Below are 12344 nucleotides of genomic sequence, written 5' to 3'. Positions count from 1 at the left end.
TACCTGGTGGATTTTATTATTTAATAAAGCAGACCATCAATACAAAAGGTATTCTGCGAATGCCGATATGTGGACAGGTTTTTACAACTTTAATTACAAAGCTCCAAAAATTGACACGTAATAGAGTTTTCATACTTTATTCGATTTTTCAAGCCATACAACATAAAACTGAAGAGAAAAATAGATTTGTGACTGCAAAACACACAATAAGAAATGTCAGCACAAGAGATTTTTTAAAGAAAAATCAGACTGCTTAGTGGCTTCATTTTAAAAAAAATATTCTAAAACCAACCACCCGAGCTTTAATTTGGAAGAAAAAATATCAATGGCTGTGACTATTATAACTATTACTTTAAAATGATTCTTATTGTATAGAGCTTTCAAGTTTAGCCAGACAAGAACAAATATTGAGATGTTGGAACAGAAGTGGAGGCTCTTGCTCAGATATCTTACTGTCCATAGGACATAGTGGTATATATATACCAAATGTACAAGGGCAATAATACTGTGTTGGTATACCCGTTTTTATTCTTACTAAGAATCCCATGTTTGATTTAGAATACAGACAAGGGGGAGCAGAATCTTAAATAAGATTGATTATGTATGTGGTGAACCGTCTCTATGGAGATACTCTGTTATAAGCTCTTAAAGTCCGAACGTTTCATGTTTCCCAGAAAGACCAGACTTAATTAAGACTAAATTTGGTTTCTCTTACTTCTTAAGACATCTAACATACCATACTTCAGTTTATTGCCATTGGTGAATGTGAAAGGCATGATGTCATACACATTCTGTGTGAGAGATTTTCCCAGATTGTCATTCACTTTCAACCTAAATCAAAGGGGATTTTCTAAAAACAAAAACGTATGCCTACTAACCTCTGGAAGTGGAAGGGGGCTGAGTGGTATTGCCGCTGGACAGCTCACCTTGTGGAGCCTGAATCAGTGGGAGTGGCAGTGGGAGGTGAATACATCACAGCAGGGGAGGGGTTTGAAAGAATGACAGGACTTAGTTTCTAGACAACTGTAGTGTTTCAATAAACTTTTAAGGACAGTTTTTAAGAGACAAAGGGCATGAAGGAGAAAACCAAAATGACATGTTTCCTTTCCTTCTCTCTACATGATGCAGAACTTATCTAAGGCTATTTTAAGAGGCCTCCTAGGTGAACCACAGCACCTTTTAGAGTGCCAAGAATAATTTCAATCTCCGGTCTAGCCATTATACTGTTCTTAGGAAATACATATCACAGATCATGTATGTTTACATGGTATAAGTATCACGTGAATGTCTGTGTGAGTTCTTTCTGACTAATTGTATCTTACCCTTTGCCCTGGTTCTCAGTAGAATGTTTTATTATTGGCTTTGTGAATTATACCATTGTGAGTTGGAAGTTACTGAAGTGGGATTTAAAGCGGTCTGATTTGGTTTGGTGCCTGGGGAGGATTATATTTTACATTTACATTATTAAATATACGTTACTTGAGACCATTGATGCAGTTCCTCCACCACTCTGTATCCTTCTAGCTTCCATATAACATTTTTACCAGTAAATGCCAGCCATCCTTTCATCAAATTGGGCCCTTACATTGTTTGTTTTTTTGTCAAAGCTAAACAGAGGACATTACTAACCCGAACCTGGAAATTTGTATTTTACAGGAGATGGCGGGAGCATCGGTTAAGGTCGCAGTCAGAGTGCGGCCTTTCAACTCACGTGAGATTGGGAAAGACTCAAAATGTATTATACAAATGTCTGGAAACACAACCAGTGAGTATCTCTTTAAATTTAACTTAATTGTTTAATGTTTCCCAAGTAACGCCATCACGCCAGTGAGCACACTGAAGGTCTATAATGTCATCATCCTATCACTTCATGTTTCCATCTCAGACGGTGGACATGAAACTGCAATCAAGTTTTGTTACACTATAACATGTGTGTGTACATTATATATATATATATATATATATATATATATATATATATATATTGTAGGGAACAGCTCACGCATGGGGCGGCAATGACAGTATTCACACAGGTTTCAAACGTAAAGCGTGTTTATTTGGATGCTGTAGGCACAGAGCACCTTGTAAACAAAACAAACTCTAAGCCTGTCCGGCTCTAACTAAACAGCCGGATACCTCTCTACAAGCCTAAGGTCTGGCACAAAGCAAAGTAAGAGGTTGTCCATGGGTAAAGCTTCATACCTGGTGGGCTGCAGCGCTGGCTGTAGCTGCTCCTTCACTCAGTTTCTCCCCCCCCCCCCTTCAAACCCAACAGCCCTCTCTTTTAAGGCTTCCTCCCCAGTAATGAGCTTAGGAAGCCTAACCTGAGGGCTCCTGGGTTTGCTACCGTGCCTGGCTGAGGAAACCAGGTGAGATATATACCCCATCAACCACTCTGCCATACACTTTACCACAATATATATATAAACAATGCATTCCTACCAAAATATAGATATGGTGACAAATACTAGTTTCCCTAGTTTAAAAATGGTACCTGGTGCTTGGCTGTTAGCAAAATAACAATAACAACAAATAACAATAATCAACAATAATAAAGCCAGCACTCACGGTCTTGAATAATACTTAGTTTTTATTGCAAGACACTAAAATATCGACGTTTCAGTCCAGCTTGTGGACTTTCATCAGGACAAGTCTTGTCCTGATGAAAGTCCACAAGCTGGACTGATGAAAGTCCACAAGCTGGACTGATGAAAGTCCACAAGCTGGACTGAAACATCGATATTTTAGTGTCTTGCAATAAAAGCTAAGTACTATTGAAGACCGTGAGTGCTGGCTTTATTACCATTTGATTCTATATATTAATGATCTTGGAGCAAGTCTAGACGACCTGTGGTCTACTGACTGTTGTAGGACTACAAGGGGTTAGGAGTTAGGGAGCATAAATTGAAAATACTCCACGAGGTAGAGGATTTGCAGCATGTGGTTTTGATGTCATATAAATGTGATTTGGCTGCAGTGCATTCACAATAATAATTGTGTGCTTTGATGACAGTTGTAGCTGCTATGGAGACCAGCAAAGACAGTAAAAGTTTGGAAGTGAAACAAGCGAATTATGGGCATTAGCTTCTTAAACATTCTATGTTTATGTCACAATATCTGATAATCGTGACCACGCTTTTCCCTGTCCTGTTCAACACCCTTTTTTACTTTGTGCTTCTATGGTGTAATAGGGATTTGGCATCAGTCACGACATGCTGACAGAGTGCTCTTTTTTCTAATAGAACAAAGGAAGCCAGTGTACCCAGATAATCCCCCACTGGACAGAAGGGAGGGATAGACTGTCAATGAAAAACAGGCCAGATCCCCTTCACGCAAAGTCTGAACAGTTTGTGGAATGTAGACAGGCAGCTGACTTTTGTGTTAAGAAGTACCATAAAGATGTTATGATGGCTGATCAGTCATATGGAAGGATACTCCTTAAGCCATAACTTCATCCCCCAGCTAACTAAGGATAATAGGATTGTGCAGATAGCTTAGAACTGTATGTTGCATGTACCTCGGATGGCATCAGTTCCCATTCCAACTTGAGTAAATCATACAATTCCATTTGTTGCATAGTGGTTCAGTGTCACGGAGTATTTCTGTTGGCCGGATTAGGTACTCCAAATATAGTGGGATGGGAGTTTCCGTACTTTATATTCCTAGGTTTTTACATTCGGTAACTCAGCAGGATTCATAGACTAGTTGAAGTGACCACACTATAAAACGTGGGTTGTTTTTTTAATTGTGAGCTTCATGCAGGGACCACTTTCCCCACACATTTGTTTTGAAGTCCCAGTCTCCGTTTAACAGATGTAAAGATAGGGCTATAGGCTAAAGTTTCTGAGCTTGCTTGCTTGTGATATAATGTTGTTGCCTATTTTCAGCAAGTTTGTCACATTTAAGGGACACCCCAATGTCCCCTACAACCCAAGCTATGAAGAATTCATATTAAAGTGCTCTGTCAACTGGTAGGGGAAAAAATAAATGCCTTTAGGAGAAATAAAAAAGAAATGCCTTTAGGAGAAATAAAAAAGAAATGCCTTTAGGAGACGCCTTAGACTATTTTTACATCTATTTGTGGTGGAGGGGGCTATAACTTAAAGTGGATACTCAGCTTTCTTATGCGTTAAAGCTGTAGTGTCCCTTTAATAATAATAATTTTTGGATTAACACTGAATCTGATGAAGCTCAGGGCATAGTAACATTTCACATACTAACAAATGCTACTGACATGATCGTGTATCACATTTCTGTATCTGCAGTGGTATATAAATAGATTTAGTGAAGATCTGCTGTAAAAAGACATACATTTGTTTTTTTTTCATTTTCAGCCATTGTCAACCCCAAACAACCTAAGGAAACCCCCAAAAGCTTCAGCTTTGACTACTCCTATTGGTCCCACACTTCGGTAAGTGTAACAGATTAAAGTCGAAATTTGAATTATTTCTTTGGATTGTTGTGTGCAGATTACCGTATTACACATTTAGTACATTGGGCAATGATTAGGATATACCTCATATCATCATGAGAGATACACTATGGATCACATGATGGGATATAATAATAATGATAATAATAATAAACTTTGCTGTATAGGAGTTCAGAAATTGATTTGTGATTCTGATTAAGCAGCTCAAGGAGTGAACAAAGCAATGCAGTATGTGGGGATGTGGTAATGACAAAATATGAGAGAAATTATATTTATCCTGCAGGATGAAGACAGTCAGTTTGCAGGCCAGAAGCAGGTATACCGTGACATCGGGGAGGAAATGCTGCTTCACGCCTTTGAAGGTTACAATGTGTGCATTTTTGCATATGGGCAGACTGGCGCTGGCAAATCGTATACCATGATGGGCAAGCAGGAGCCAAGTCAACAAGGAATCATACCACAGGTAAATGCACCCAAAAATGAAAGAATTAGGACGTATTAACAGAGCCTCTAGTGAGCTGATATCAGACTGAAATCACGTTACCTCTTTGCAGGATGGATGTTAGCTACTCCAAGGTTAACTAGATGTGCTTAACTAGTTTTATTTCTAAAGCATTTACTGTTAAAACCCTGGAATATAGTGCCCAAGTATATCCCCCCCCTCTGTAACATATTGTAGGGTATGTCTCAAAGGGCAGTTCTAGTGGGTTATTTATCCGAGACAAACAGCCCCCTTTCAGTTGAGCTTTCCAGATGCTCAATTGCTGTCTGGACTTTGCTGCCTACCACACACCGGATACCAAGGTTTGAGGAAGTACTGTGACAGGAACAGGAGTAGTGGGAGCATAGTAAACATGATAGTAGAAATCAAAATTAGAGGAAAAAGCAAGTATGTAAACATAGCAAAACCAAAACCATACACAAGGAACCAAAACAACAGAAGTACAGTGCACTCAGAATTACCGCACAGCTTGCCCATGATTGGCATGCCTACTAGTTAAAAAACGAGAAGCATAAAGGATTTGTGTGTCACATGGTCATACAGGGATCCAATAGAGCTGAAGGGGCAGAGTAGCCAATCAGGTGCAAAAGAATTTGCCCTGATTGGCTAGAGGATGGCATTGCAAAAACGTGGAATGTAGGTATCTTACACCAAATTACTGCTCAGAGGGATGGATGAGTTAAAATGTATAGAATTACCCTATGGGAGGCATAGAACCAAAGCTGTGCCTCCTGCTCACCCCATTCCATTCTGGCGGGATGGGGGACAAGGTTAGATTTCAGCTCTGTCTACAAAGCATGGTTGCCCATTAGCGTACATTTTACCTAATAGAACTGTTAACCCGTTGTATATTGAAATGGGGCGTGCAACTGTGTCAGGACTAAGAATTAAGTTCTATTTAATTTATTTCTGCAAAGGTATAATTTATACCCACATATATCAGAGTGTAAATGTTAACCCATTCACTGTCTGAACTGCATCACTGCTTAAGCTTGTTTGTGCTTAATTGGTTAACCCCTCACCATCTGAATTATTAATTGTCTCCTCTCTGTGTGTGAATTATTTAAGACCTATTCTCTGCTTGTGAATTATTAATTATTCTTACACTATATATATACAACTTTAACCCATAAAGCCTCTTAACGCATGGTCTGACTCACTCTCTTTCATTCCAGCTCTGTGAAGATCTTTTTTCCCGTATCAATGACACAACCAATGACAACATGTCCTACTCTGTGGAGGTATGTTGATGTTGCTTAGAGCTCTTAAAAGTGAAGATTACTTTAAAAAAAGCAATTTAATGCATGGACACATCATGTCATTAAAGGATTTTGTAAGCCATTACCTGGGACCATTGTTTTTATTTTGAAGGATGGGATTTTAATGATATATATACCACAGTTCAATGCATGAACAGCTTTATAGGCATACATATTGTTGTACCCATGGCATTTATGTGTCTGATTATTACAATACCAATTCTCCCGGTTACACAGGTCAGTTATATGGAAATATACTGTGAACGAGTTCGAGACTTGCTGAACCCAAAGAATAAGGGTAATCTTCGTGTGCGTGAACATCCCCTCCTGGGACCATATGTAGAGGACCTTTCAAAGCTTGCTGTCACGTCCTATGGCGATATCCAAGATCTCATGGATTCCGGTAACAAGGCCAGGTACTTAGACTTAATGTCATCAGTCTACAATAGGACCCCTTTATGAAAAGATTGCAGACACACAAGTCTTATACTACATTCACTGAACCTTTCTGCTAAGTCTTATTCTCTTCACCACTTCACTGGGCTCACATCCCAGTAAATTTCAAACAGCCTGTCAGTTTTAATTACAAAATACGCTGATTTACACCCAGTAAAAAAACTGTACCCGTAAATTTAATAAGGCTTTAGAAGCAAGACGCATCTGTAAGCAAATGGTATTTTAATCTATCCCACCACAGTCATAAAATTATACATTTATTTTTCATGATTCTTTATTGTGTGTTTGATATGATTGTAAATCTCAGCGATCTAACGGATTGGCTTTGTACTTTATATCATATCTATTAATTTTTTACCTTTTGCATAATATCATAAATACATTGGTTTCTGGTGACCTAAATATGAGGTTATGTGTAAAAAGGGGGAACCTTGTCCAAAGCATTACATTTAACACACCAAAACCAAGAAAGGTGGTGCAAGGCTTGGGAGGATGATAGTTAGTATATCAAATAAGCTGTTGACTAGGCAAAGGAAGCTTGTAGTAACCATTTCATATTCTTAAATCTTACATTTTACTGTTTACACTTAACCTTAATAAACATATGTGATTTGCTTGCAGACAATTGCCAACATGTATGCATCAGAAATTCACATTATGCGGGTGTTGTTTCCGATAACCATTCTCAACCGTCATCCATTAACTCTCACTCCTTTCATAAAAACTCTTTGGTATTATCATCTTTAAGAGAATAAGTGAATTCAGGACAGTAAGCTTTAGTTCCACCAAACTCACCTCTGCTGAGTGAAATCTCCTCAAACTTTGAATCTCTAAAACATTTACACACAAAAACTAAAAAAGCAGAAGCTAACATTTGCTTTGATGATTGCTTTTAAATGTTTTAAAAGTTAGGAAGAAGATAGATTTACATAAATCTGTCTTTGATTCTTCGGTTTCTCTTATTTTTTCCAATGTACAGGACCGTGGCGGCTACAAATATGAATGAAACGAGTAGTCGCTCCCATGCTGTGTTCAACATCATTTTTACCCAACGTAGGAATGATGCCGATGCACAAACCACCACCGAGAAGGTAACAAAATCAAAAGACCTTTACATGCAAATTTAAATAGGTATTGCCCCACATCGTACGGCCCATGCCAACATGTGAGTCCCTGGCTCACAACCAAAAGAGTTATACTTCATTTCCATCCCTGAAGCAATATTGTCCTGCTTAGTTAAAGGCATGGAGCTTCAATGTTTCCCATGAATGGTACAATGAATGGTACTTACTGTATCTCAGTAGCTACTGTGTAAATCTAATTAAAAATATAGTAAATAGGGATATAAGCGTTTTTAATTTTTTCTTTTATGCTTTGAAGTTAACTATTTATATTTCTGAGGCTCTGTTGCATTGCAGTAAATAAACGGAGTTACTGTGTGGTGAGCTACCCATATCTCTCAAGTGACCTGTTTCAAATCACATAACTGTACTTTTAGGAGTCATTGTTCCTAAGTATAGATGGTAGCATTGATAACGCCATTACTTTATACTTCCTTTTTTAATCCACAGGTGAGTAAAATCAGTCTTGTGGATCTAGCAGGAAGTGAAAGGGCTGACTCCACGGGAGCTAAGGGTACAAGGTTAAAGGTGAGAAACAGTTACTCTTCATTCTGTATTATAATCTTCATTATGTATAGACCATAAAGTTGTGGAGTTCATTATGAATGACAAATAGATTATGCTGTACTGACATCTACTGTGATACTATATGTCCGATTTGCTGTGTTGATACAACAGAATCTGCAGGTAATTGCCCTAATACCATTGTTTTCCATATTTTTCAACCACAACAGGAAGGGGCAAACATCAACAAGTCGCTCACCACACTTGGTAAAGTGATTTCTGCTCTTGCTGAAATGGTGAGTACAACTTTTTGTTTTGCCGAAGGCCTAGGGCATTACGGCCTAATTTGCACTATTTTAAAGAGGCATTTTATTTTTTTTACAAGTATCCTTACATGTATCCGGTGGCACACTAGTCTATCCCCATATACTTCCAGTTCCAACACTTAAGCCTTGGTTTATATTATTACATTATTACACTTTATTTATAGGCCAGCAGCCAAATCCTAGTCACCAAGACATGCAATATTCTCTCTTTACCATGAGAGTCTATGCTGAAGCTCAGCTTGCCTCACTGTAGTCATATAAATATGGAAATTGTTTTAAAATTAACCAGCCTAGTTTGAGCTCAGCCTTTAAAGCTTTTCACAAGCTGTACTAGACATTATTATTTGGTGTTGCTGTGTCTTTGATCATTGTCTTTCCAACGTCTTAACCAGTTTTTTTTCGTTTTTTTCCTGTTCAGGACTCTGGAACCAACAAGGTGAGATCTTAGCCAGATATCAGTTAAGTCATAGGAGCATGTATTAAAATCATTGAGCCATATTCCCCAAAAATATATTTGTATATATATAATATACAGAATTATATATATAGTTAATTATATGGCTCAAACAACACCACAAAGGATGAAGACAGGTTAAATGAACAAATGCCCATGTTCTGCCATTTAAGTTAGTAGATAAATGTTGAAGTGTTCATTTTAAGCTTGCAGTCGCTGAGAATTGCTTCTAACCTCAGATTTCATCCACTACAGAATAAAAAGAAGAAGAAGACAGACTTTGTTCCGTACAGGGATTCAGTGCTGACATGGCTTCTTAGAGAGAACTTAGGTAAATTAAACTTATCAATTGATATACGTTACTGCACACTGAAAAAGTCACTGGGGAAAAATGTGGTTTAAAATCCGTCCATCACCCCTAGTAATATCATGTGCGGTTATCATGCTCTGCTTGTTCCAAATTCTGAATCGTTTCTTTTAATGTTTCATGCCACACCAGTTATGTTAAATATAAAGATTCTGGCAGACAAATGCACAAATGTCCGGTTGGTTATACTTTAAACGACCCTAAAGTAGTGATGTTAAACAGTGTTTTGTTGAAAAACAGTCCGTACAGCTAGACTTTAAATATTACAGTGAAGAACTGGACAGCCTTTCAGAAACAACTGGTTTTATCCAGTTTTCCTACTTGAATTTGTCTCCAATTAGTGAAAAATGGATGTGGACATATTAGTCCAGGAGAAGATGAAGTCTTTAGTTGAAGGTTGATACTTTTTATTGGGCCGGAAAAGAAAAAGATGTAAACTGATATAAGCTTTTTAGAGATGTTTTCTTTAGATTCTCTCTGAAAAAGAGACTTCTGAGGACCAGAAAGCATGTATGACTTTACATATTTTTCTGTGTTGGCCCATTATAAGGTATCAACTTAAACTATAGACACTATCTTCGCAAATCCAAATACACAATTGTTGTTTGATACTTCCAACTGTCGTTTAACATTAAGCATCACCTAATAAGTAATTACTGAATTGTTGATGGAGTTTATTATTTGCTCTGGCCGACAGGTGGAAACTCTCGTACCGCTATGGTGGCTGCTCTGAGCCCAGCAGATATCAATTATGACGAAACACTCAGTACCCTGAGGTAAGACCTTTGTACATAACAGTATACATCGAAAAGTATACATTAAATAGGGTTCAAAGTAAGGATCAAGAGGATGCATGAAAAAATAAATGATCTATATACAGTGCTGGCAGATTTGGAAGAAGATGTGTAGATCAAGACATCCGAGGCACCCTATGGAAATGACTCACCGTTGTAGTAGTTCATTGACCCTCTTGGAGATGTCATAGACGCAGAGGCACCAGTTTTAAAATCCATATTTGATTGTGCTGGCGCAGTCTATAGATAATTTTTAAAGAAAATCTACAAAGACTGCACACCCCTTATAAGGAAATGTTGCCATAAATTTCATAAGCTTGAATGAAAGTGCAGCAATCCCAGTATACACCATTTAGACATTATTTCTTTTGGATATGTTGCATTAACAATGTCTGCTAATGCATACTATGTTGCCATAAAAATGTTTATTAAACGAAATGACCATTTTTTTAACTTACGTTTATTATTTGTTTATAAATTATTTATTTTACACAATGATAAAAATGGGTGTACTGTTTTGCTCTTTTTGTGTAGATATGCTGATCGTGCCAAACAGATTCGATGCAATGCTGTTATCAATGAAGATCCAAATAACCGCCTCATCCGGGAGCTTAAAGATGAGGTGGCTCGTCTCCGAGAGCTGTTGGGAGCTCAAGGGCTGTCCGACATCATAGACAGTGAGTTAACCTCATACTTTTAGTGAATCTCATACTGACACTCACTGACAGTGAGTTGAACTAAGAATCTCTTCTTATTAAGCATTTTTCACGTACAACCCATCCTTCTTTCATCACAATGCATAGTTTCCTTACTTCACGTTATCTGTCACACTATTAGAGTATTTTACTTTACAGAAGCATGTTGGATCTGACCATAGAAACCTTATAAATTTTACTTTAACTCTAGATTTAGTTGTAAACAACATAATCAGTATTTATTTACAAAAATTCTAATGCATAAAATTGGGGGCTGTATAAAAGGTAACATGGCTGCTTTTATGGCCGTATGTACATCATTTGGTGGCCTTTGGCTTTACAGTGCCAGGGCCAATAATTCATCCACAGTTTGGCCCTGAACTCAACCACCTGTCCTAAACATGTACCATGATTGTGAACAAAACTGGGGGGCCTTTAATATGCTGACATTTAATGTGCCCTAATTGTTTGGTTGTAAATGTACTGCCATTGATTTAATAGTTTCTATAAATGAATTAAAGATTGTGATGCATATATGTGGTATAGGGGTGTTTCAATTATCTTTTGGGCTCCTTGTGTCCTCTCCTTGGGACTTACTCTTCACACCCCAACAAATCTTTTTCTTCTTGCTTCTCTGCTTGTCCTTAATCCTTCTCTTCCCTTTTGCAAACACGAACAACAACTGTTGTGCTTCTCTGCATTATTTTGTTTTTGTCATTTTGTAATTCACTCCACCTCATTTACCTCTTTGGGTGTTATCATCCTTATGCTTTCATTTCACAATTTATTTTATTTTTATCCATGTGTCTTTATATGTATGGTCCTCCATAATGTACCATGTTTCAATAAACCTGCCTCACATATTTGGGTTATTAACCCTTTGCTATACTTATGCTCTTCATGCCTTATATTGTTTGCTGTCGTCCTCCATGTTCTGTTTGTGCATCTCCCTGTGTCCACTCTCTTTCTGGCTCCTGCTCTTTATAGATGTGTGTCCTGTGGATAACGCCAATGTGCTACACACGCGTCATCCTGCTGACAATCTCTTCACAGCCGTTAATGCCCTGACGGGCATGAGTCCTTCATCATCCATGTCCGGTTTGTCCAGCCGAGCTGCATCCGTATGCAGCCTGCATGAGCGCCTTGCATTTACTCCTGGCAGTGAAGAGGCCATCGAGAGACTCAAGGTACGGAGGACAACACCATTCTGCAAGACTTTATTGTTAAAACGGTTGTTTTTAATTTGGCAAAAACAGATCTAGAGAGATAAGACAAGACAGCCAACATAAAAATTACACAAATATAAGTAATACGATTGTAGACATCAAGATCTTTCTACTAAGAGCACTGAGCGGAGAGTAAACATCTTTAAGTTATATCTTTCTATGACAAGTAATGAGAAGATTCAAGATCATTTACTTTGCAATACTGGTC

General features: G+C 37.9%; 1 protein-coding gene across 9 annotated transcripts in view; it reads left to right on the top strand.

Moving 5' to 3' along the window:
* Positions 1 to 1659: 1659 nt before the first annotated feature.
* LOC149288253 (kinesin-like protein KIF1A) overlaps positions 1660 to 12344 on the top strand; it is a 44448-nt gene continuing 33763 nt past the window's right edge. For 6 of the 9 annotated variants that reach the window (XM_089492059.1, XM_089492060.1, XM_089492058.1 and 3 more), the window contains exons 1-13: positions 1660 to 1765; positions 4335 to 4411; positions 4716 to 4895; positions 6110 to 6175; positions 6431 to 6609; positions 7629 to 7740; positions 8221 to 8298; positions 8505 to 8570; positions 9019 to 9036; positions 9310 to 9385; positions 10119 to 10197; positions 10750 to 10892; positions 11964 to 12097. In XM_089492059.1, the coding sequence (XP_089348185.1) occupies positions 1660 to 1765; positions 4335 to 4411; positions 4716 to 4895; positions 6110 to 6175; positions 6431 to 6609; positions 7629 to 7740; positions 8221 to 8298; positions 8505 to 8570; positions 9019 to 9036; positions 9310 to 9385; positions 10119 to 10197; positions 10750 to 10892; positions 11964 to 12097 (1314 nt within the window). Of the gene's footprint in view, positions 1766 to 4334; positions 4412 to 4715; positions 4896 to 6109; positions 6176 to 6430; positions 6610 to 7628; positions 7741 to 8220; positions 8299 to 8504; positions 8571 to 9018; positions 9037 to 9309; positions 9386 to 10118; positions 10198 to 10749; positions 10893 to 11897; positions 12098 to 12344 lie in introns of all 9 variants that reach the window. The other 3 variants (XM_089492055.1, XM_089492053.1, XM_089492050.1) reach the window with 1 other exon arrangement.

The sequence above is a fragment of the Sceloporus occidentalis genome, unplaced genomic scaffold, assembly GCF_023333645.1.
Source record: "Sceloporus occidentalis isolate IW3139 unplaced genomic scaffold, rSceOcc1.0.p SCAF_53, whole genome shotgun sequence".
NCBI lineage: Eukaryota > Metazoa > Chordata > Lepidosauria > Squamata > Phrynosomatidae > Sceloporus > Sceloporus occidentalis.
Note: the sequence above shows the minus strand (reverse complement) of the source record. Positions and strands in the feature narration are given on the sequence as shown.